The sequence below is a fragment of the Hemibagrus wyckioides genome, linkage group LG22, assembly GCF_019097595.1.
Source record: "Hemibagrus wyckioides isolate EC202008001 linkage group LG22, SWU_Hwy_1.0, whole genome shotgun sequence".
Taxonomy (NCBI): Eukaryota; Metazoa; Chordata; class Actinopteri; order Siluriformes; family Bagridae; genus Hemibagrus; species Hemibagrus wyckioides.
In genome coordinates, this window is record NC_080731.1 from 9,362,107 (window position 1) to 9,386,307 (window position 24,201).

Consider the following 24,201-nt stretch of genomic DNA (forward strand, 5'->3'; position numbering starts at 1 on the left):
GCACCTGTTAGTGGGTGGGATATATTAGTGAACATTTTGTCCTCAAAGTTGATGTTAGAAGCAGGAAAAATGGGCAAGGGTAAGGATTTGAGTGAGTTTGACAAGGGCCAAATTGTGGCTAGACAACTGGATCAGAGCATCTCCAAAACTGCAGCCCTTGTGGGGTGTTCCCGGTCTGCAGTGGTCAGTATCTATCAAAAGTCGTCAATGGAAGGAATAGTGGTGAACCGGCGACAGGGTCCGGGGTGGGCAAGGCTCATTGATGCACGTGGGGAGTGATGGCTGGCCCATGTGATCCGATCCAACAGACAAGCTACTGTTGCTCAAAATTGATGAAGAAGTTAATGCTGGTTCTGATAGAAAGGTGTCAGAATACACAGTGCATCACAGTATGGGGCAGCATAGCCACAAACCAGTCAGGGTGCCCATGCTGACCCTTGTGCCACCTAAAGTGCCAACAATGGGCACTTGGCCATTAGAACTGGACCATGGAGCAATAGAAGATGGTGGCCTGGTGTGATGAATAACATTTTCTTTTACACCACATGGATGGCCGGGTGTTGGCTTGGCCTCCAAATTCCCCAGATATCAATCCAATCGAGCATCTGTGGGATGTGCTAAACAAACAAGTCCGATACATGGAGACTCCACTTCGCAACTTAGGATCTGCTGCTAACATCTTGGTACCAGATACCACAGCACACCTTCAGGGATCTAGTGGAGTCCATGTCTCAATAGGTCAGGGCTGTGTTAGCAGCAAAAGGGAGACCAACACAATATTAGGCATGTGGTCATAATGTTATGTAGGTGTATGAATATCACTCCTAAAAAAACTTATAAAGAAAAAAAAAGGTCAGGATGAATCAAAAGTAAGACTGGTATCCATCCTTCCTAAAAATGCTATTTTTATAGAAGCTCATGACACCTTGTAATTGACTGTAACAAAAATGAACACCTAGGCTTATCTCAATGAGAGGCTCTCTTCTGTGCTTTACCAAGTTCACAAGTCACTCATCTGTCACTTGATACCGCTCACAAATATAGCCCTTGGCTTTTACCCGTGCCTTGCATATGTTAACATTCAACTCAAGGCTGCAGTTCTCTTCATCTCTAAGTCGTGTAAACCCTACGAGGAACAGCAACATGTCGGATCAATCCACTTTTGACACAGATGTGTGGACTCTCACACGCTTCGTCATGGAGTCGGGGAGACAAGCTAAGGGTGCGACTGGAGAACTTACCCAGCTTATCAACTCCATACTGACAGCTATCAAAGCTATCTCATCTGCTGTGAGGAAAGCCGGACTCGCTCACCTGTAAGTCCTGGTTCTGTGATTGCAACAGGATGGAGGGTGATGTCAGATTTGTGACAAAGCAGTGGTTCAGGTGCAGTTCAAATGTAGTGAATCAAGCAAGATGTTTTTTTGTGTTCAGGATTTGTTTCTTTAATTGTACCCTGAAGCTTCATTACTGATTTAGTGAACTATTTAGTGGTCTACGGCCAGCAGATAGCATCATTGCTCATGTATGCCAAATTCATTACACACTCTCCTTAAGGGAGAGAATCTGGCTAGGCAACTGTTCATTATTTGTACAAACACAATTTCAACACAAGAAAACTGTTTTAGATTTATAAATATGATTCAAATTTATGACAGTTTTTGTGTGCAAACCTATAAATCCAGTAAAATATTGGCTCATGGTGGTGACAGCTCCAGAAGATAAGAGATCCAAGAGAGAGGTAGGATTTTTTCTTTTTCTTTTTCAGGGATGTCCAATCTTATCCACAAAGAGATCCGAAAGTGTCCAGCAAGCTCACTAGCTGTTATGTGTCTCCTGCTTGATTGGAGTTAAACCTTCACCCACACTGGCCCTTTCTGTATAAGACTGGACAACCCTATTTTCTTAGACACTTTCTAATGCTACTTGTCTCTCTGATTTTTAATGTTTACCTGCTACAGTTACAGAACTTTATCCTAACTGAACAGAAAACTACACCATCATTCCTTATAAATAATAGAATATAGTACTATAATGGTTGTAGGACCATGGTAGTACCATGGTTTGAGCAAATATACAACGATGTGTTCCTCAATCCCGTAAAACCAGACTGTGAACCATTAGAGGTACCATTAAATTCTATCCATCAAACTATTGTTTCACAGTATCAGTTAATTTCTTGATTTTAAAGCATATGAAAAATAAACATATAATAACTTTGTTTTAATTGTTGCCAGGGATTGAAATCATTCTGATAGCAGAGTCATTAGTTGTACTTGCCAATCTTACAGAATGTCAGCCTGTATTTTACCTAGTATTCACTAAATCTGAACAAAAACCATCTATTTTTTTTATTTCTGAAGGAGGAGACAATAGCCAGCGTTCAAACCTTAACCATTAACATCATCTCTGTGTGACTGGTGAATGCTAAAAAAACAAACAGAAAATTTTCTTGTATGTCATTATAATTTCTGAAGATAGCGATACTGGTAGAAACCCATCAAATTCACCCCCCCGTCATACTCTATTTAATCATTTTAAAAATAGCACCATAGCCTTTTTATATGACCCAGTGAACGATATTTGAGGCCTATGACCTTTGTAACTGAGAAACACAACATCAAGGCACAATCATTTTATGTTGTTTTTAGAAGTACGTAAAATGGTTTGTTCCTATTAACACTGGAAACTGAAATTTTTTTTCATATGGTGATATGAAATGTGTGTATTTATTGCAGATGATTGTTTTGATGAATTATTGTGATTAGATGAAGATCAGACCATATTTTCGTATCCATTTCAGCGATAATTAAGATCATTTCATATTTATTACTAGGAATATGCAAGTAAATATGTTCACTATAAGCCTGGAGAAGATACAGAAAGAAAAGAAGGGAAAATCTTTGCCAGATTGGACAGCTATTACTATCCTGGCCAAGGTCATGGTGGATTTGGAGCCTATGATGAGATGAGATGCCAGTCCATCACAGGGCATCAGGAACACACACACACTCACCCCTACAGGCAATTTAATGTAGCCTATAATTCAAGCTCTGTTTTTTTGAGATAGGAGAAAAATAGAAAACCAGACGAAACCCACTGGTAAACATACAAAACTCTATATACAGTAGCAGCTGTCTGCTATACCTGAGTGCTGTGCCCCCTGAAAATGATTCTAATTAATAAAATAATTCATCCCTAAACATAATTCATCCATTTTTCTCCATCCTTGGATCCAGTTGGTGTATGATACATTAAACTGCAGATCTGAGAATATTCCTATACAGAATGTGAAGGCACAACCAGCATGGTGCTGGTATACTTTGTTCCATATATGTGGTTCCTGTTAGTGTGAGCAACTGCCAAGTTAAATTCCTCATAAGTAAGTTTTGTTTGGATGATAAAACTAATACAGACACTTATTATGATAGCTTAGTGATTAAGGCGATGGACTACTGATCAGAAGGTTATGAGTTCGAATCCCAGGTCTTCTATGCTGTCACTGCTGCGCCCCTAAGCTTCAATTGTTCAGTTGAGATAAATTGCTCAGATGAGAGAAAAATGTAAGACACTCTGGATAAGGGTGACTGCTAAATGATTTAAACACACTGGGAAAAGTTTCTCATGTGTCCTTTTTGTATTTTTGTATATTTCAGTCAAGGCATCGCTGGGCACATTAATGTCACCGGTGATGAGGTGAAAAAGCTGGATGTGTTGTCCAATGATCTGGTCATCAACATGCTGCAGGCCTCTTACAGCACGTGTGTCCTCGTTTCTGAGGAGAACAAAGAAGCCATTATCACTCCCCCTGAGAAACGGGTAAGGTTTATGACATGGTGGTTAATGTGAATAAATTGAAGTTTATTTCTTTTTGTTTAAAACCACATGAAATGTGATAGCTGAACAAAGCTATCTGCAAAGCTATCCTGCAAATATAATTAGCATATTCCATCCAACAGCTAAATATATACATGTTATAAACACGGGGGTATGGTTTAAAGTGGCAGATTTGACAACTCTGCTACTGACCAAGATGTGATCATACAAGATGTGACTTCAGCTGTGTGTCTAATTTCCCAACCACAACAAATTGCACTTATAAATAAATGGTTAGCTAATCCAGCTGTTGGAACACACACACACACACACACACACATATACAGTGAGGGAAAAAATTATTTGATCCCCTGCTTATTTTGTACATTTGCCCACTGACAAAGAAATGATCAGTCTGTAGTTTTACTGGTAGGTGTATTTGAACAGTGAGAGGAAGAATAACAACAAAAAAATCCAGAAAAACGCATTTCAGAAAAGTTATACATTGATTTGCATTTTATTGAGTGAAATAAGTATTTGACCCCTTTGCAAAACATGACTTAGTACTTGGTAGCAAACATATATATATATATAATGTCCTCAAAGTTGATGTGTTAGAAGCAGGAAAATTGGGCAAGTGTAAGGATTTGAGCAAGTTTGACTAAGGGCCAAATTGTGATGGCTAGACCACTGGATCAGAGCATCTCCAAAACTGCAGCTCTTGTGGGGTGTTCCCGGTCTGCAGTGGTCAGTATCTATCAAAAGTGGTCCAAGGAAGGAACAGTGGTGAACCGGCAACAGGGTCATGGGCAGTCAAGGCTCATTGATGCAAGTGGGGAGCGAAGACTGGCCCGTGTGATCCGATCCAACAGACGAGCTACTGTTGCTCATATTGCTGAAAAAGTTAATGCTGGTTCTGATGGCTGGTCATAATGTCATGCCTGGTCAGTGTGTAAAGGAGTGGTCAGCTAAGCCAGCCTAAACGGAACATGCTAACGTTAGCAACTTTTGCATGTGAGGAATGTTAGCTCGGTAGCAACAATTATGTCTGGAAAAAGCAAATTCGTTTTTAGAAAATATGTAGTTCTACCAATAGTTCAGTTATATAAAACTAAGTTGTGTAAAGAATGTTTTAATACTATTATTTGAGAGAGATGAACGAATGTATCCCCAAAGCTAGCGAGTTGCTTTTCCTCTCAGACTCCTCTCAGTCTTACATACGCATTTACAGCAACTGAACAGTAGATGGCGCTCTAATAGAAGGAATTTCAAAAAACTACAAAATATACAGTTTTTTTTTTATTATTATTATTTTTTTTTTAGTGTTTTACTATTTTCATCCAGATGTTAAAACCAAACCTAAGATCTGTTTTGAGTGTTTTGTTTAAAAAGGGAGTTTTTGTAGGTCTCTGGGTTTTCCCTGACACCCTGAATACGTTTGTGATGACCAACCACTGTAAAATAAATAAATGTATAAAAACAAACAAACAAACAAATAAACAAATAAATAAATAAATAAAGCTGAGCCACTGAGAGAACCACAGATAAATAATATTTTGAAAGTATGGGGTTTTGGATGGAGCGAAACATTTTAGCGATTGTGTGGATTTGGCGGCATCTAGTGGCACAAAAATAAGACTTGAAAAATGCATTAAGACATGAAAGACATGAAAAATGCATTGTATGGGTTTTTTGGTTGTTTGGTTGGTTGGAGTTTGATATATATATTTGTTGCTAACTGCACTACACCTCCTGCTTGCAGGGTAAATATGTGGTGTGTTTTGATCCACTGGATGGCTCCTCCAACATCGACTGCTTGGCACCTATAGGCACCATCTTTGCCATCTACAAAAAGGTGAGTTATACCCAGTTGAAGCAACACTAACAGAGTGGACAAACGAACATTATTGCCATAATTCATAATCTATACCTTTATTAATCACTTTCTAATATCTCTTCATTTTATATTTGCCTGGTTCCTGTGTTTCTTGATATGTATTCTGGTGCTAGATGTTAATTTTTATGGCTCAGTTTCATTCACCTGGTGACAAAAGCACATAGAATTAGATCATCTGAAAGTTTTCTCGATTATACATAAATGTTAAAAATACAGTCTCCACTCTAATTAATCCCAAAGGTGTTTTATGGGGTTCAGGTCAGTACTCTGTGCAGGCCAGTCAAGTTTCTCCACACCAAAATCGCTCACCCATGTCTTTATGGACCTTGCTTTGTGCACTGGTGTGCAGTCATGTTGGAAAAGGAAGCGACCATTCCCAAACTGTTCCCACAAAGTTAGGAGCATGAAAATGTCCAAAATATATTGGAATTCCTTTAACTGGAACTAAGGGGCCGAGCCCAACCCCTGAAAAACAACACCTGAATTCACTGATTTGGAGGGGTGTCCCAAAACTTTTGCCAACATACTGTACATGTGCTGGTGTCTTGTCAGAGGAATTATGTTCTTTGCTGTCTTACAATTAAGAAAAAAAACAGAGAACTAACCTTTTGGAAAATACTGGGAGGCCAATAAGAATAATATTATAATTGTATTATTCAATTTCCTATTAAGTTAAAGCTAGACCAGGCTAGATCAGATCTTCCCAAATTCAAAACAAATGTGTGGACAAACCTGTAACAACATATTAATTTTACAGATTCTTTAAAGTGTGAGGCCAACCTCTTCCTCAAAAGCAGCTTTAATCCTTTGTAGAATGCTTTCCATGATACTGCTGTCTCTACTGTTATGGATCCCCCAGCAGATGTTATGGATCTTTGGCTTCCTTCACACATAAATCCATCCAGATGTAGGAAGTATGGAGATAGTTGACATATCAAACTACTTTACTTTTTTGTATTGTTAAGGTTTTTTCTTCTTCACACACACACATTAGCCTTTTATATAGAAGGTCTACAAGTGACAGCCGTGCCTTGAATTCCAAATTTGTAAAGCTAAAACTTCTTTAAGATTTATATTTTTCTGTATGTACTTTTAAGTTATTTAGCTGTTCTGTGTTGCAGCGGATTTTGACTTTTATTTTAAACACTTTTTCCACGATTCTCATACGCTGCCATGAGCCTACTGTTTCTACTTGAAACAGTAAATAATTTTCAGTAAATACTACCAGTAAATAAAAACATTGCCACCTCACAGCTCCAGGGAACCTGGATCGATCCTGAGCGCAAGTTTCTGTCTGTGTGGAGTTTTTATGTTCTTCCATACCTGCAGATATTTCCTCTGCATTCGTCAGTTTCTTCCCACCTCTGACACACCTGACAGTATTTGGATTAACTACCCGATATAACATTTAGTTGTGAATATGTGCACATGGTGCCTTGCTGTGACCCGGTGTTCCAACCAGTGTGTATACCACCTCACACCCAGTGTTCCTGGGATAGACTCCCTGAGCATAGATGACTTAAACTACTCCCGGGACAGCATCCTTGAACATAAGTGATGGAACTATTTGGCCATGATGTAATAAGTTATTTGCTTCATGTTTTTTTATTCAGAGTTCTACACTATATTGCCAAACGTTTTGGGACACCCCTCCAAATCATTGAATTCAGGGGTTGGGCTTGGCCTCTTAGTTCCAGTGAAAGGAACTCTTAATGCTTCAGCATACCAAGACATTTTGGACAATTTCATGCTCCCAAATTTGGGGATGACCCCTTCCTGTTCCAACATGACTGCACACCAGTGCACAAAGCAAGGACCATAAAGACATGGATGAGCGAGTTTGGTGTGGAGGAACCTGACTGGCATGCACAGAGTCCTGACCTCAACCCGATAGAACACCTTTGGGATGAATTAGAGCGGAGACTGCGAGCCAGTTTTGGAAGGTAATATGGAGTTGGCCCGACCTTTGCAGCTATAACAGCTTCAACTCTTTTGCAAAAGGCTTTCCACAAGGTTTAGCAGTGTGTTTATGGGAAATTTTGACCATTCCTCTAGAAGCACATTTGTGAGGTCAGCCACGGATGTTGGTTGAGAAGGCCTGGCTTACAGAGTCTCTAATTCATCCCAAAGGTGTTCTATCAGGTTTGAGGTCAGGACCCTGTGCAGGCCAGTCAAGTTCCTCCACACCAAGTTAGGAGCATGAAATTGTCCAGAATGTCTTGGTATGCTGAAGCATTAAGAGTTCCTTTCACTGGAACTAAGGGCCCAAGCCCTAAAAAACAACACCTGAATTCAATGATTTGGAGGGGTGTCGCAAAACTTTTGGAAATATAGTGTATATTACACCTCATGTACAGTTCATACATTTTATTTGGCAGTCAACCTAATAAGTTAAATGTGTAGGTATTTGTTTGGAATTGTTGGTTTAGCTGCTTCAGAGTTGCTTATATTTTTGGCCAGACTAAAACATGTGTTAACCACGCAAAATAGAAATGTAATCCTTTCTGTAATCACTAGGTGGTGCTGTAGCACAGGAGATGATTATTATAGTCGGCCACACTAAACTAAAGCTGTGTGAGAATTAATGCACAGTCAAACAAATCATCCATATTGTATTATATTATATAAGACTGTTTAATCACTTACTGGTTCGTTCGGCCCACTGGTTTCATTGGAAGAAAATCCGTATTTTCTTGGATTCATTTCACCTCCTTTACCCTATGTGATGTAAGGTCTATAGAGATGATTTTTGTCTTATGGTCTCCTTCTCCCAGGTTTCAGAAGGTGAGCCCACAGAGAAGGATGCTTTCCAGCCAGGCAATCAAATAGTGTGTGCCGGTTACGCACTGTACGGCAGTGCCACTGTTGTGGCTCTCAGTACTGGAGATGGACTCAACGTCTTCATGTTAGATCCAGTGAGTACCAGCAAGACAAACTGAAAAATGCCTAGAGCTATCCTCCACACTCACTGAGTCACACACTATCTCTCAAGAAGAAAATGAATACAAGCGATTTGTGCATCAAATGATATTCAGATCTTCTGATATAAATGCTTGATTTTGTGTGCTTATATGCCACAGATGCTCATATGCTGAAGCTACTAGCCCTTTCAGAGTGATAGAACTGAACCATCTTGTTTTTCCACACTGAATGGTCCACATTCTCTGTCTGGTTTCTTGGCTTCTTGGGTTCTATCTAAAATTACAACACACACAGCTCTACGCATGCCTTCATTTTCATTTGTGGTTGAATGCTGCTCTCTGTTACACAATATATGCCCAATACCTGATTTTTTCACTTCTCACACATACTTTCAGAGAACAGTACTGTTCGTTTACAGTTATCCCTAATGTATATTCGCTTCCTCTTTTCCTCACACATTGTATGTGCCAGATTCTAGTGCAAATACACTGGAGTAAACATTGTGCTGTTCGTCTTTAGGCCATAGGTGAATTCATCCTGACAGAAAGAAATGTGAAGATCAAGAAGAAGGGGAAGACCTACAGCATAAATGAAGGCTATGCCAAGTACTTTGATCCTGCACTGACTGAGTATATAAAGCACAAGAAATTTCCTGAGGTAAGAAGGCCAGATTTCTGGATGTTCATCTTCTCTACTGTTCAGCAATGTCCCTGTGAGCAAGGTCTATAAGATACACACACATATATATATAGTGCTATGTTTCCTCCCAACTGAGTTTTAGACTGATGTATGTCGCTCTGAACGTGGGCGTCTGCCAAATACCATAAATGTAAATGTAAATGTAAATTATGTGCAAACATACAGCGTCATGTAAAATGGTGCAAAAATGCAAGGTGCAGAATAACAGCATAACAAAAATCTGGTGCAAAACTACAACAAAGTGCAGAATAACAGCAGACATTCATTCATTCATTCACAAACACCAAGAAATGGTGGTCAATGTATGCATTGTATATATATGTGGATGTATGTTTGTATATGAATAAATTCTATCCAGTTCTGTCCAAGCAATATAAAGGATGTTTGTTCTAAAATACCAGAAATAGCTCCCCAGCAAAAGGAACAGTGTTTTCTAAAGAAAAAAAAAAAAAAAAACAGAGACATTGCAGCTTTCTGTATGCTCAGGGATTCTTCTGAAGGCAGATGTGTGCACAGATGTGAGTGTAAGAGTTGGAAGTCATGTGACAGTGACGGAAATTTATTCTTTCTTTCACATTTACAATCACTAGACATAGTCCTCTGGTGGGCCAGTGGCAGGATCCCATGCTTTTATTGCCATGGCCTGGGATCGATTCCCAACAGGGAACTAACCGAGCCACTGAGGTGTAAACTCTCAGTTCCGGGCCCAAGCCTGGATAAAATGGGAGGGTTGCATCAGGATGGGCATCCGGCGTAAAACCTGTGCCAAATCAAATATGCAGACCAGATGATCCTCTGTGGTGACCCCAAACAGGGAGCATGTCAAGGAACAACAATTACAATGGTTAGACAATTTTATTAGTTTTTTACTATCAGCTCAAAATATCCTGCAGATTATATATCTTTTTCTTTTTTTTTTAAGTAAAACAATACATGATGTTTGAAATAAACTACTGTCATTTGATTTGGACCAAACACAAGGATCTGTATTTAACAGCGCACAATAATGGTTCTAGCCTTCATTAATTTCCATCAATTACTATTATGAAGCATTATTTATTTATTTATTTATTTAATAATAATAATAATAATAATAATAATAATAATAATAATAATAATAATAATAATAATAATAATAATAATAACTATTATTATTATTATCATTATTATTATTATAATTATAATTATTATTATTATTATTGACTGTTCATAACAATCAAGACAACCACAGGGAATAAACTGGCCATGTCCGTTATCTAATCTGGGTCCTTGACTCAGACAGCTTGTGGATGTGTGAGGACACAGTTTCCTCTGCGCTTGACAGTTTCCTGCATCAGCTGACCAGTCAGCAGCAATACACCACACGAGAGTGCTGATGTGAAGTTTACCGCACAGGTTACAACATGTTTACCGCGCCTATATGGAACCGATAGATTCAACAACTCAAGCACACTACTCACATGATACATGGTCCTCAAAAAAAGCTGAATGTGGCTATTTTATAGTTTACCAGCTGCCACCTCATGAAATTGTGGGTTATTAATGATTACGTGGCATAGCTAGCTTACATTTGAACTTTGTTATCTTTTACTCCTTAATAACTCATTCAGGATTAAGCCACAGCTATTGCTCTGCATCCAGAGATCTACATACATTATATTAGTATTAAAACAGTTTCTGACATATTTTTTTAACAACTGTTGTTTTTGGAGCTTGTTTATACAGTATATTAACACTTAAGGCAGGAATGCCTGCCAGCTTTTGATTGGTCCCCATAAGAAAAACTGCTTTGTTTGACATAATCTATAGCTTTTATGTTAAAATCAAATTAAGGAAGTTTGGATACTGGATACTAAAGTTAGGGTAAGGTTAAGTTTAAGGCATAATGTTATTTGTGTAATGAATATGTGTGAGACAACATGTTTGTGCAAATCCCCATACTTCTCTGCCACCTCATTTCAGTTAGATCATGACTAAGGGGCACCTGACTTTCCTTTCCTTTCCGCACAAAGACATGCACTCTCGCATACGCACACACACTCGCACACACACACACACACACACACACACACACACACACACCCATAGGGCTTTGAAAGTGATTTTTAAATATTTAAAATGTTGATTCTCTCCCACACGAACTTTGATCGTGACTGGTGTTTATCTCACTCGAAGGTTGCTAAGCATTTTTACACCTCGCTAATTCTCTGAAGATAGCCGATGTTCCAACGTTCACAGGCTTTAAATTCAATTATAACTCTAATCATAATAAGAAATTTACATTTAAGTCTTAACCTTATCAAGAAAGCTTACCTAATTGGCACAAGCTCATTATGTCATTAAATATCTCCAGTGGAAAGACAGAAATCAATGATAGATTGATCAACTTTACACCAGTTCACACCTTAGCTAATCAACCTTTTAAAACTTCTATTAAAACAAACAAAACAAACAAACAAACAAACCCTACACTACCTTGAAATATAATGATAAAAATATCTGAAGATGATTATTTGTGCATTATTGTGACATAAATTTATTTGGGTATTCCTTAAATCACATACTTAGTGGGAAATTGCATCATGCAAATCTCCTGAAGATCACGGGAATGAGTGTTTACTTTGAAACTACAACTCATTTATAAACTGAAAGTAAATTATTGATTACCAAAAGTCATTAGAACATCCTTAATGTACTTGTTCCCATGTACTCATCCTTAATAAACTCATTAGCATCAGTGCTAGTTAACCACATTGTGCTAAAACAAACAAACAAACAAAAGATTTTCCTCTCAACCGTGTTAATTTCAACTGGCTTGTTAATTTAGCATGTAAATTGTTAACAGACAGGATCAACAGAAAAATGACGGTTAAAAATGGTATTAGTTAATAGCATCAACTAATTATATTAATATATATTATATATTAAAATGTTTCATTTGTGCATGCTCAGTGTTTCATTTTTAAGAGTTTCAAGGAATAAATGGCACATTCATTGTGAAATCATCCTTACAGCTATACAATAATAATAATAATAATAATAATAATAATAATAATAATAATAATAATAATAATAATAATAGAAATTGTGGCACTATACCTTGTTAGGAAGGTGACAGTATATTAGTTTATTAGTATTTGAACAGTATTGTATGTTACAGAAATCTGAAATAATAATGGCAGATTAGTGATATAATATAATAATCAAAATAAAAAACATATTTATAATAAATAATATTTCCAATTGCATTATTGCTTTTAATATTTTACCCGTCAAACAGTCGACACTACATCCTCTTATTCAACAAAAGCCTAACGCGGGTTGTCTTATTCATTATTTTAGTAAATGTGTTGAAGTAAAACACAATGTTTACCATTAACCATGTAATTGAATATTGCAATCATAGATACACTATATTGCCAAAGGTTTTGGGACACCCCTCCAAATCATGTGTTGTTTTTCAGGAGTTGTGCTTGGCCCCTTCAGCATACCAAGACATTTTGGACAATTTTATGCTCCCATGACTGTGCACCAGTGCACAAAGCAAAGTCCATAAAGACATGGATGAGCGAGTTTGGTGTGGAGGAATTGCCCTCCTGACCTCAATCTGACAGATCACCTTTGGGATGAATTAGACTTCCCAGAAGAGTTGAAGCTGTTATAGCTGCAAAGGGCGGGCCAACTCCATATTAAATTCATGTGCACGTAAAGGCAGACGTCTCAGTCTTGGCCTGGCTCACAGTCTCCGTTCTAATTCATCCCAAATGTGTTCTATCAGGTTGAGGTCAGGACTCTGTGCAGGCCAGTCAAGTTCCTCCACACCAAACTCACTCATCCATGTATTTATGAACCTTGCTTTGTGCACTGGTGTGCAGTCATGTTGGAACAGGAAGGGGTCATCCCCAAACTGTTCCCACAAAGTTGGGAGCATGAAATTGTCCAAAATGTCTTGGTACGCTGAAGCAGTAAGAGTTCCTTTCACTGGAACTAAGCCCTGAAAAACAACACCAGAATTCAATGATTCGGAGGGGTGTCCCAAAACATTTGCCAATATAGTATATCTTTTCAGTTCTTACTAGAAAATGTGAAGTTTTAAAGCAGATACTTTAATGTACCTAAACAACTGTCATTAGGTTGCAATATACAGGAATAGCTGCTTTTCACTTCCTCATGAGAATTCTGCACAGAAATGAAACTTTTTGTGTTTAATTATAGTACGTTCAGTGGTTTACTGTATCACAGGCTCACAGATGACACAAAAGACATGAAATCTGCAAATTCATGAATAGTCATCTTGGAAACTTTGGATGCAGTAATTAATCACATGCTGCAGCCTTGACATTGCGTTTTTGAGATGATTATGACTGTATGAGTGACTATGGATTATGTTGCAAAACTGAGATGCACTGAGATAAGATGTAGTTTTGTCTGTACAGTAAAATGTTGTAAATATTTTTGTGTCTTGCAGGATGGCAGTGCTCCATATGGTGCCAGATACGTGGGCTCCATGGTTTCAGATGTGCATCGTACCATTGCTTATGGTGGCATCTTCTTGTACCCTGCCAATGAGAAAAGCCCCAAAGGAAAGGTGCGTTATTTAACATGACAGTGAGGAACACCACTGTATACAATAGTGAGCACTACATAGTGCAGGAAAGCCAAAGAGTGCTTTGTTGTTTTTGTACTAAAGTGTGTGCAAAAGCCAGACACTAGAGCATGGACACTAAGAACAGAAACAGGATGTAGTTCTGTTTCTGCATTCTGTACAGTTCACAGAAAGGACCTTGCAGTATCAGTTGGGACAGATGCCAATTTAATCTAAAAAACAAGCAGAACATCAGCTGAGATTTGCTCCATTTTTTAGTCTGAGTTGTAGAGGCTACCTTGATAGAAAATGAGTGCTGGCCCTGTACTTTTGTACATTGCTCTGGATAAGGATGTCTGCCAAACACCATAAATGTAAATGTAAATGTGCTGGTCAACACTTCCTGCTTCATCTGGACAACATACTGCACTGGAAAGATGTTGATGAACTCAACTGATTTGGATTCTCACACCACAACTAAAGCAATGTCATGGTAACACTATTTTAAGCAACTAGAATTTACAGCTTGGTTCATTTTGACCCACAATATAAAAGCCACACAAGCACTGCATGCCTTAGGTTCGTTTTCCCGGGTTCATTATATTCATTGCATTTGGAATTTGTATTGGAATGTCCTGAAAAAGACTGAAACCACTGGTGCACTAACAACCAGACATCGATCAGGCCAGCCAAGGAAAACAACAACAGCATTTGTTGACAAAAACGTTGTGAGAGCTGTGAAGAAAAACGCAAAGTCAACAGTCAGTGACATCACCAGCAAGCTGTACAGGGCAGGGGTGAAGGGGTCAATGTCCAACTTTCAAAGAAGCTTTTGAGTACAGAAATATAAAGTGGCTCATCAGCTTGATGTAGTTAATGCAAGCAAGGAATGTACAACCAAATATTATGTCGTATTTACTTTAAGACTATACAGTATGTTCCTATATTTTAGCTTACTTGAAAATTCTGCCAATCAAGTTGTTGTTGGCATCTACTTGTAAATCAAAGCTGAAATTCTGATCTAGTTAAAGCTAATATTTGACTTTTTATCTGAAGCCCAAATGTCTTCAGCATATAGCAAAATCAAAAGAATTGGCCTTGTTTTAATATTTTCAGAGGACATTGTACTTCATCATTATCTCCGTTTATAGATTAGACAATCCTTGTGAAATATAAATATTTACGACTGTTTAGTGCTGAATCTCGATGTGTGCGGTGCTCTACTGAATCAGTCCGGAGATTAGCTCACAGTCAGCACACCAGGATGTTTGTATTCTGACTGCAAAACACTATAAGGATTAATGAGATCTTGCCTTTTGGCTGATATGTTTCGTAATAAGTCATTGAACAGTGTCTGAAACAGGACTGGTGTGATCTATCTGTTATCTGTGACCCAGATCTGCTCCTGTCAGCGGGTACAGGCAGTCTTGTGTAGTATCATGTTTTTGTGAGAAAACCGGGGACAATAAACTAAAAGAGAACTAAAAAGCATGGATTAAAAAATATTCGCAGTTCATTTCAGATTGTAGGAAAAGCCTGTGTGGCATTGCTAGACTGTAAGGTCCTGTTTGGTTACACAAGAGGGTCTCGAGAGAAGAAATCGGACAATTATCAAAATTAGGATTGCATGAAAATGACGTTAGTGAAATGGTTATAAGATTCTGTTATATCTGCCAGAATAAAAAGTCAAAGTCATTGTTGTAAGCCTCAATAAAAAGCAGGTTATAGACTGGACTCAAACATTTCAAACATATGTAGCATAATACATTTTTATTGTTTTTAATGTTAAAAAATTGGGACATGTTCATGACCATCAAAAATGCTCCCGTGTCCTTCTGCCCTTCTAAGAAAGCTAGCAAACAAATTATCTGCTAGTAAACTAGCTCGTATGCTTCATAGATAGATAAAGCTTTTTTTTTTTCAGTTTACACTGTTATATTTTCAACAGGTCAATACAATAATCATTTTCTCCATCACTGCCACTGGTTACAATAACTAGAGGAGCAAATCTGTGGTTTTCCATAACGTTTAAATCAAACATCAAACCTGTGTAGCATAATGCATTGTTTGACGTTATTAATGCCAAGAAAATTGGATTACGAACATATGTATCAAAAATGCTCACATGCCCCTTCTGCTATTCTAAAAAGCTAGCAAGCAAATTATCTGCGAGTAAATAAACTTTCACACTGACCAGGCATAACATTATGACCACCTGCCAAATATTGTGTTGGTCCCCCTTTTGCTGCACTGACCTGTCGTGCTCTGTGTATTCTGACACCTTTCTATCAGAACCAGCTTCTTCAGCAATTTGAGCAACAGAAGCTTGTCTGCTGTATCGGATCACACAGACCAGCCTTTGCCCCCACATGCATCAAAAAGCCTTGGCCACCCATGACCCTGTCGCCGGTTCACCACTGTTCCTTCCTTGGACCACTTTTGATCGGGAACACCCCACAAGAGTTGCAGTTTTGGAGATGCTCTGATCCAGTCCTCTAGCCATCACAATTTGGCCCTTGTCAAACTCGCTCAAATCCTTACCCTTGCCCATTTTTCCTGCTTCTAACACATCAACTTTGAAGACAAAATGTTCACTTGCTGCCTAATATATCCCACCCACTAACAGGTGCCATGATGAGGAGATCATCAGTGTTATTTACTTCAACTGTCAGTGATCATAATGTTACACCTGATCTGTGTATGTGTAATCAGCAGTTATAAATGGAGCTGTAGTTCCTAGTGTAATATTTTCAACTTTGCACATGTGCAATACAGTAATGATTTTATCCATCACTATTACTAGTCATATTATCTACAGGTTCCCTTCTGTGTTTTCTGATTAGCACTCCCATAATTGGTACCATTCTTATAATCAGACATATCATCTGAAATTGTGCCTCATGCTCACTGAATCAAAAATGAAGTTACAGTTGAAAGCTACTTAAAGTGTGTACTTTTAAAGGAAATGAAGGGAATAATGTTTACAGATTAGACTTGAACATGCATTGCACAACTTACTCCATCTGTCCTTTTCTGCATAGCTGCGGCTGCTGTACGAGTGTAACCCCATCGCTTTCCTAGTGGAGCAGGCAGGAGGAATAGCCACCACAGGCACCCAGCGAGTCCTGGATGTCAAGCCTGAAGCTGTGCATCAGAGGGTTCCTTTCGTAGTGGGGTCTCCGGATGATGTGGAGGAATACCTATCATTTGTCAAAAAATATCAGAAATAGAGTCTTTCCTGTACATATCTGATCTGTTCACTGCAGTTTAGTTGACTCTGTCATTACTTAGGCATGTACCAAAGGGTGAACATGTGAAACTCGTCAGACAGGAAACTGACATGCCTTTATTTGCAACCTAAAAAGCCCTCGAGTGCTTGCTAGTATTAGTGATTTATTTCATTGTTATCCACATTCATGTTCCTATTAAATTCAACATAATTCCTTTCCACTTCCTTAGGCATTGTTCCCCTCCATGCCTGATTTCTGTAGAATGTTGTGGTTAGTGAGGCTTGGTTTGTGTGTCATGAGGTTGTTTGTTAACACTACTCTTCCTGGATCCTCCACTGTTTTGCCCAGATTCACAAATCCCAATCATTGTTCTGGCTCTGTGTAAAGGAAGCAGTCTACACTAATGTAGCATGTCATGTGCTGTATATTATAAATAATAAACTGATTGTATGCAGTACACTGGAACATTGTCATTTGTTACTCAGCACTGAACTGGACCAAGTGCTAACCTATCACAGGGCACACACACACACAACGGGCATTTTAGAGACTCCAATCAGCCTAGAAGCATGTCTTTGGACTGTGGGAGGAACCCAGAGCACCCATAGGAAACCCACCAAGCACAGGGAGAACATGCAAACTCCACACACACAGTGCGCGGGAGTGAGACTCGAACCCAGGATGCTGGAGGTGTGAGGCAAAACGTGCTGACCACTAATGTTTATTTTGGACAGCTACTGTTCATGTGCATAAGCAATCTTTATAAAACATACACTGTAATCAGATTTTAAGAGTCAAGGCAATGAACAAACACACTTGAAGAAACCACATGGTTAGTACCAGGATACAGTTTAATTGCTTGAAAAATTCTCAGTTACAGGAAATGTGCAAACATCACATGTTGTAAATAAAACAACTGGATACTGCTTATTGCACATGTTGCACTTACAAATATTTTGTTTAAGTGGTCATGAAACTAAGAAGGAATCCCCTCAAAAAAAAAAAGGCATTTACAGTTTGGCAAGCAACACCAACTTAAATATTTACATGAAAACAAAAAAATAAAAATTAAGAACCTACTTAAAACTGAATAAAATGCCTAAAAAACAGTGTTTGATGTAAAACCACAAGCCTATACAGTCTTGTTCAATAGGTCTTCATTTCACACACTAAACTAATTCTGGGCTTACAAGTTTCCCTTTTATCATAATTATCTAGCTCTTCACTGCACTGCTGCTGAGAGTCACATTAGCACCAGTGAAGACACTTCATGGTAGTGAACTACTGAACAGTTTGACACGAGGCCTTCTGTAAGCCATGCTGGAGTTTTCACTCAGACCAATGGGTAGCTGGCTGCTGTTGCAATACCACAGTGGTTGTGTCTGTCCTTGGCCATGTAGATGTAGCCTTTGTCACCCCAACTCTCACTCCAGCTGCAAACAAAAATCAATGAATTAGGTACAGGGAGGAAGAAGAAAGAGGGGGGAGAAAAAAAAAAAAAAAAAGTCTGCTAACATTTTCTTCCACTCAATTTCTACCTTCTTAGCATTACCATAAAACATTGACATTGGCCCACCATAAACTGAACGAAACATAAGGTTTGCTTGGCTTGATGGATGCCATTACAATCTGATCACATGCATGTATGAACAAGTTCTCTAATATATCCATTTCAGGATCTCATTACAGGCAGGCCTGTCCAAAATACTAAGTAGCCCTCTATACAGCAAGATCTGACACTTCAGTGTACCTCATTGCTTCTGATAATTATTTGGTAAAAACCAAGCCACATACCTGTTCTTGACGATCCAGTACTTCTTCCCATCTACGTTTTCACCCTCATAACCATAGCCAACAACTAGAACACCGTGGTCCAATTCCTCACTACTGCAGTCTTCCTCAAAGTAAATACCTTAAGACAAGAAGCAATACATGACTGTTACACAAAGGGGGAAAAAAATGTTAACTAGAACTACAAAAAAAAAAAAATCTATTTAACATGCAGGTCACTTAGCTACATACGAAATGTACATGCGCTAGTGCAAACAAAAAAAACTGGTGCCAATATGTTCATGTCACAGACAATAAACCTCACCTGAGTGATAGAACTGGAAGGACTCGTGTCCAGCATCAATGGCCACAGACACTGGACCAACAGCAGCCACAGCCTTCATCAGAGCATGCTCTTTACCACTGGGGACATCCACAAAACCAGTGTCGTTAGCTGCACTATAGCTGGGGTCATAGTGGCAGGGCTGGTCATCCTGAAAACAGAATACACAAACAAATTAGTATACAACAACTTAATCGGCACAAAATGCTGAAGGTCTAGCTCACAGAAAGTAACAGCTTACAGTTCCGAGGTAAGGGTAGAACTGCTCAGTATCCAGGCCACCATTATCCTTGATGTACTGGAAAGCCTGGTCCATGAGTCCACCATTGCAGCCCTCATTGCCTTCGGGACGAGAGCAGTCGACCAGATTCTGCTCACTGAGGGACACCAGTTTGCCAGTCTTTCTGAACTCCTGACCCTCCATGGCTCCAGTAGTGCTGAAGGCCCAGCAAGAACCACACTGACCCTAAAAACAACAAGAATAAATCATTACAGTCAACAATGTTTTTACTTTAGGCATAAGGCACATTTTACTACAACTGTGGTAAAGGCTACTGGTTTGGAACCAGACTGCACATTAAGTAGAGAAAATAATGGCCATGTGACTCATTTTCCAGACATTGTTTCTAGAGTAGCCTATAGCAGCTCCTCCCCTTGTACCAAAGCTGTGCAACCAGTTTTATCCCATAATCTTAAACACCTAGGCCACTAAAAGGGGCCCAGCATTGTTGTCAGATGACAGTACAAGAATTGAACATGTGAACAAACTCCCTCACCTGGTCTTTGACTGGAGTAACATATCCCTTCTCTCTCCAGTCCAACTTGCTTGGAGCCTCCAGGAAGTTAGGCTCCATGAAAAGAGATCCCTTTGTCTTCCTCTCCTTCTTGTGCTTGTAGCCATTCATGACCTGCCTGAATTCCTCATGGGTCTAAAGACAAAGTCAAAGAAAGATTGTGTAAGGCCAGGAATTGTGCAAGAGATAGAAACTATGAAAAAGTATGCTCAAACAAGATGGTTTCTCTCTGCTGTGCCAGAAGCAGGCAGCAGTACAAAAGGTACATGTAATGAAAGTTGAATTCAAATGCTCGAGAAGTACAAATGCAAAAAAATTAATAAAAAGGCAATTTTCTTTGTGTACTTTTTTGAACATAGCAAGGTAAAACAACCCTAGCTGCACTAGTGGCTCAACTACAACAACGCTCAAGCAATCACAGAGAAAAGGTTTTCTGCCGAATGACAACAACCTGAGCTAAAGACAAGGTAAACAGTTTGGTCTCATTTGGTAGGGTCGTTTGCCTTATCGAACACAAAATGGCCAATGGCTCAAATAAATCAATAGTCAATGGAAGAGCAGTAATTTTATATACATGGGATATTAACTTTAAGAGACCAAATCAATTTAACAGCGATTACAATTTAAATCTTTCTGGCTAGCCGTCCATTCATCTTTGGTAACACTTATCCTACACTGGGTCACAGGGAGCCATTCTCAGGGACTTGGGGCACAATGCAGGGGAAACCCTAAACACTAATCAGCCTACAGCACTAGTCTTTGGACTGGGGTTAAACAGAGTAAACCCCTGAAGCACTAGAACATGCACATATGGCAGAGGACGTTCCACATGTTTAACAAGCTCACCATGTCACCAAAGTGGTTCATTGCCAGGCGGTAGGTGTGTTTGCCCATCGAGTGATCCAGGTTGTGCACCTCAATCTTTTTCAAGTTCTTCTCCCAGATCATTCGCCGCCAGCCTTCCTCCTTCTACAATGACAGAAAACACTCGATACAATTACAATCGGGTCACAATGACGGGTTTTTAAAACGAAAAGATTAAAAAAAAATAAAATAAAAGCTTACCACGTGATATTCCTTTTTATGCCATTCCTTCCACTGTTGCCAGTGACTGTCTAGCTCTCTGTCCAGACTGGGGGCAGCAAACACTGTGCTGAGGCACACAGCCAGCACGGCCAAACACAGTCTCATGGTGAAGAGCTGAAACGATCCAAAATAAATAAATAAAAGAAAAGCTATTTAAAATATATATATGTTTTCATAAATCCATAATGACGGAAGGAGACAGAAAAAATAAAACACAAAAAAAAAAATTGACGTCATGGTATGCACGGAGAGAAACAGGCGGTGTGACGTCAGCAGCCGCTGCTCTGCAGTACACACGATAAGGGCTAGCTTTCTAAAAAAAGATCCCTCGATATCTTTCCCAAACAAGCAGGGCTGGGTTTTTATTATAGGTTTATATCTGATGAACAAACCCGTGTCACAAATGTTGATTTCTTTTTGTAACATTATGGCGTCTGACGAGAGAGAAAAAAAAAAGGGGGGGGGGTGGAAAAGCACGCGCTGTTCTTTTGTAGCCATTGGGATTCACAAAGCTGGAGTTTCCCGGAAAATGAAAACGAGACTGAAACCCAAGCAGGAAAACGGGAAAGAGAGAAAGAGAGAGAGAGAAGGAAGACGGGCTAGGTAGAAGAATGAAAAAGCCCCTTTACAAATACTGATGATTAGAATAAACAACCTCATATGACTGCGTCCAAGTAGCCAAAACAATGACAAATAAAAAACCCCTACACATATATAGGGTTCAAGACGATAAAAAGAAGCGGTTTAGACCAAAATCAAGGCACTCTGGGGTGAACAAGCAGAATAAACAGATCCATAGCCTGAATTATTGACAAAAACAATTTGCAATTCATTACCAATGATGTAAACATACCCGTAGAGACACACTCTCTAGCCTAAATAAAAAATAATAATACAGAGCCAAAGGCCAAAAAAAAATAAACCCCACCATTTTTAAAACACCGGTCCTTACCTTGCCGATTGTAAACGCGAAGAGAATATGTTTCCGTCGAAAAACAACTGCAAGTTTATAAAGCTGGGCTTCAAAGACGCAATGCCTCGCTTTCTCATTGGTCGAAATGCCTCATGACTCCGCCCCCTATATTAATCATCCAGCATGTGATCTCCAAACACGTGATTGACTTCCCGGCTGATGGGATTGTGTTATTCACACGCCACATTGATGAGACGCAAGGTTTAGGGTGCGTCTTTGAAAACTTTAAGCAATTATTATTACTTATAAGTTATAAGTAATTAATTTTAATTATAATTATAAGTACTATTATTATTATTTTGCAGTTGTGTGTGTGCGCAAAAAAAAAAAAAAAAATCATGATGTCCCAAATCACATTAAATCGACATGGTTAAAAAAAAAAAAATTGGTCTAATTATGTGAACCAAAGTGTAAAGTAAAGGCTATTTGATTTCAGTATATTTTAATATTGTATACTGGTACGTTTTGTCTCAGTCAAAGTCCTGCAAATTTGAGACATAAGACCTAAAAGATTCTGGTGTTATAACTGAGAGCCAGACTGGAGACTGTCAATCATTTGTCCAGAACATTGTGTACCAGTTTGACCTCATACCATCAGTTAAACCATGCCAATATGGCAAGCAGCACAAAAGAGATTAATTTCCAGATGTCTGGTATTTTCTATACATTAATTCACTGACATCTAAAGGCAGGATCAAATAATCTGACCTGCTGTGTAGAAAAAGTAAGATTTAACTTTATGTAAGTTGGGATTCATGCGACGTGCAAATTTTCACCAATCAACTGCATAGCTGTCAATATACCTGATAACACAACACTCAAAGGTTAGATAAAGCCACCGAAAGACGTCTGGTTGATATCCTAAGGTGTCTGATGTAATCCCATTACCTGACTTTTAAACCGCTCGCCTTAATCCTGTTCTGAGGCAGCCGTAATTTAGTGGAAATGACTCAGGATTCTCAAACAAGAACCTTTGTGTTCTTTTCAGTACATCATCGACAACCACAAGGTGAACTCGCTTTAAGTCTGCAGGTCAACTTGGCCACGATTCTTCAGAATGTGTTCTGAGACAAATAGAACTTGCATCTAATTTGACATATAAACTATATTACACATATACAGAAGGTGATTTAAGAGAGATTAATGTGTCCTTAAACAATGTGACAAACATTAGCTAACGTTAGCTATTCAAAGCTTGAAATTCAAGTCAGCCATAATTTCCACACAAACGACAACATAAGAGAATATCCAGTGCCTTGACATGTCCTGGACCAGGCATGAAATATTTGTGAAAATATACACTCAGCATTTACAGTCAATGGCTCCAACCTAAGCAAAACTATAAGTAACCTGTTCTTAGTTGGAAGTTCTAATTTTGTACTAAGAATTATATAGAAAATAAAGTCCAAGCACTGTGTAAAAAGCTAGATGAAAAAAAGAAAGTGACATTTAATTGTAGCTGTGCATACACTACCACTCAAAAGTTTGGGATCACTTGCATATTTCAGCTTGATTTCAGCTACAGAGGAAGACTCCCATCAAGCCAATCCATCTTGTGGGAGATGCTCCAGGAAGCATGGGGTGAAATCTCATCAGATTATCTTGAAAAATTGACAGCTAGAATGCCCAGGCTGTAATTGCTGCAAAGGTGCTTTTTTGATGAAGGCAAAGATTAAAGAAAACATTCATCATTTCCATCAAAATCATTATTTCTAACTCTGACATGTCAGCATGTCCTGTTCTTTTCTATTCAGACTAATTTTGTGTATGTTTCCTTAGAAAACAATACAATTTTTGAGTGATCCCAAACTTTTGAGCGGTAGCATATATAAAATGGTCTCCTTCATATTACATACCACAATGAATAAGGGGAAATGGTTTTGGGTCTTCTTTACAGTTTAGAGTTAAATGATTCCTGATACTAAAAAGTTTTGCACAGAAATCATGTATCCAGCATCACAAGCACGTCTGTTATCACAACGTGCTGTTATCAGCGTGCAAAGAGGTTTTCAACGATATCCATTGATTGTTTTTCTAGAAAGGAACTGGGAGAAACTGGAAGAGTCAAAACAACATTTTTGAAATC

General features: G+C 38.7%; 2 protein-coding genes across 2 annotated transcripts; one reads left to right on the forward strand and one right to left on the reverse strand.

Moving 5' to 3' along the window:
* The first annotated feature begins 1,071 nt into the window (after positions 1-1,071).
* Positions 1,072-17,606, forward strand: fbp2 (fructose-1,6-bisphosphatase 2). Its single transcript, XM_058375598.1, has 7 exons — positions 1,072-1,316; positions 3,657-3,819; positions 5,579-5,671; positions 8,488-8,628; positions 9,155-9,292; positions 13,803-13,922; positions 16,961-17,606. The coding sequence occupies exons 1-7, from the start codon at positions 1,072-1,074 to the stop codon at positions 17,147-17,149; spliced, it is 1,089 nt and encodes a 362-aa protein (XP_058231581.1). The 3' UTR covers positions 17,150-17,606.
* A 376-nt stretch (positions 17,607-17,982) lies between these two features.
* Positions 17,983-22,249, reverse strand: ctsla (cathepsin La). The gene is made up of 8 exons (XM_058375599.1): positions 22,095-22,249; positions 21,122-21,256; positions 20,903-21,025; positions 20,039-20,191; positions 19,504-19,728; positions 19,245-19,413; positions 18,944-19,061; positions 17,983-18,582 (listed from the first exon to the last, which is right to left on the reverse strand). Exons 2-8 carry the CDS (start codon positions 21,245-21,247, stop codon positions 18,483-18,485), a joined length of 1,014 nt encoding a protein of 337 aa, XP_058231582.1. The 5' UTR covers positions 21,248-21,256; positions 22,095-22,249; the 3' UTR covers positions 17,983-18,482.
* Between the last annotated feature and the right edge of the window lie 1,952 nt (positions 22,250-24,201).

Bases quoted from the DNA above. Each gene is read 5' to 3' on its own strand.
- fbp2 (XM_058375598.1), top strand. From the start codon at position 1,072: ATGTTAACATTCAACTCAAGGCTGCAGTTCTCTTCATCTCTAAGTCGT. The intron at 5,672-8,487 runs GTGAGTTATACC...TCCTTCTCCCAG, and splicing joins TCTTTGCCATCTACAAAAAG to GTTTCAGAAGGTGAGCCCAC. The intron at 13,923-16,960 runs GTGCGTTATTTA...TTTTCTGCATAG, and splicing joins AGAAAAGCCCCAAAGGAAAG to CTGCGGCTGCTGTACGAGTG.
- ctsla (XM_058375599.1), bottom strand. From the start codon at position 21,247: ATGAGACTGTGTTTGGCCGTGCTGGCTGTGTGCCTCAGCACAGTGTTT. The intron at 21,026-21,121 runs GTAAGCTTTTAT...CTGTCATTGTAG, and splicing joins ATAAAAAGGAATATCACGTG to AAGGAGGAAGGCTGGCGGCG. The intron at 19,414-19,503 runs GTAAGCTGTTAC...TTCTGTTTTCAG, and splicing joins TCTACCCTTACCTCGGAACT to GATGACCAGCCCTGCCACTA.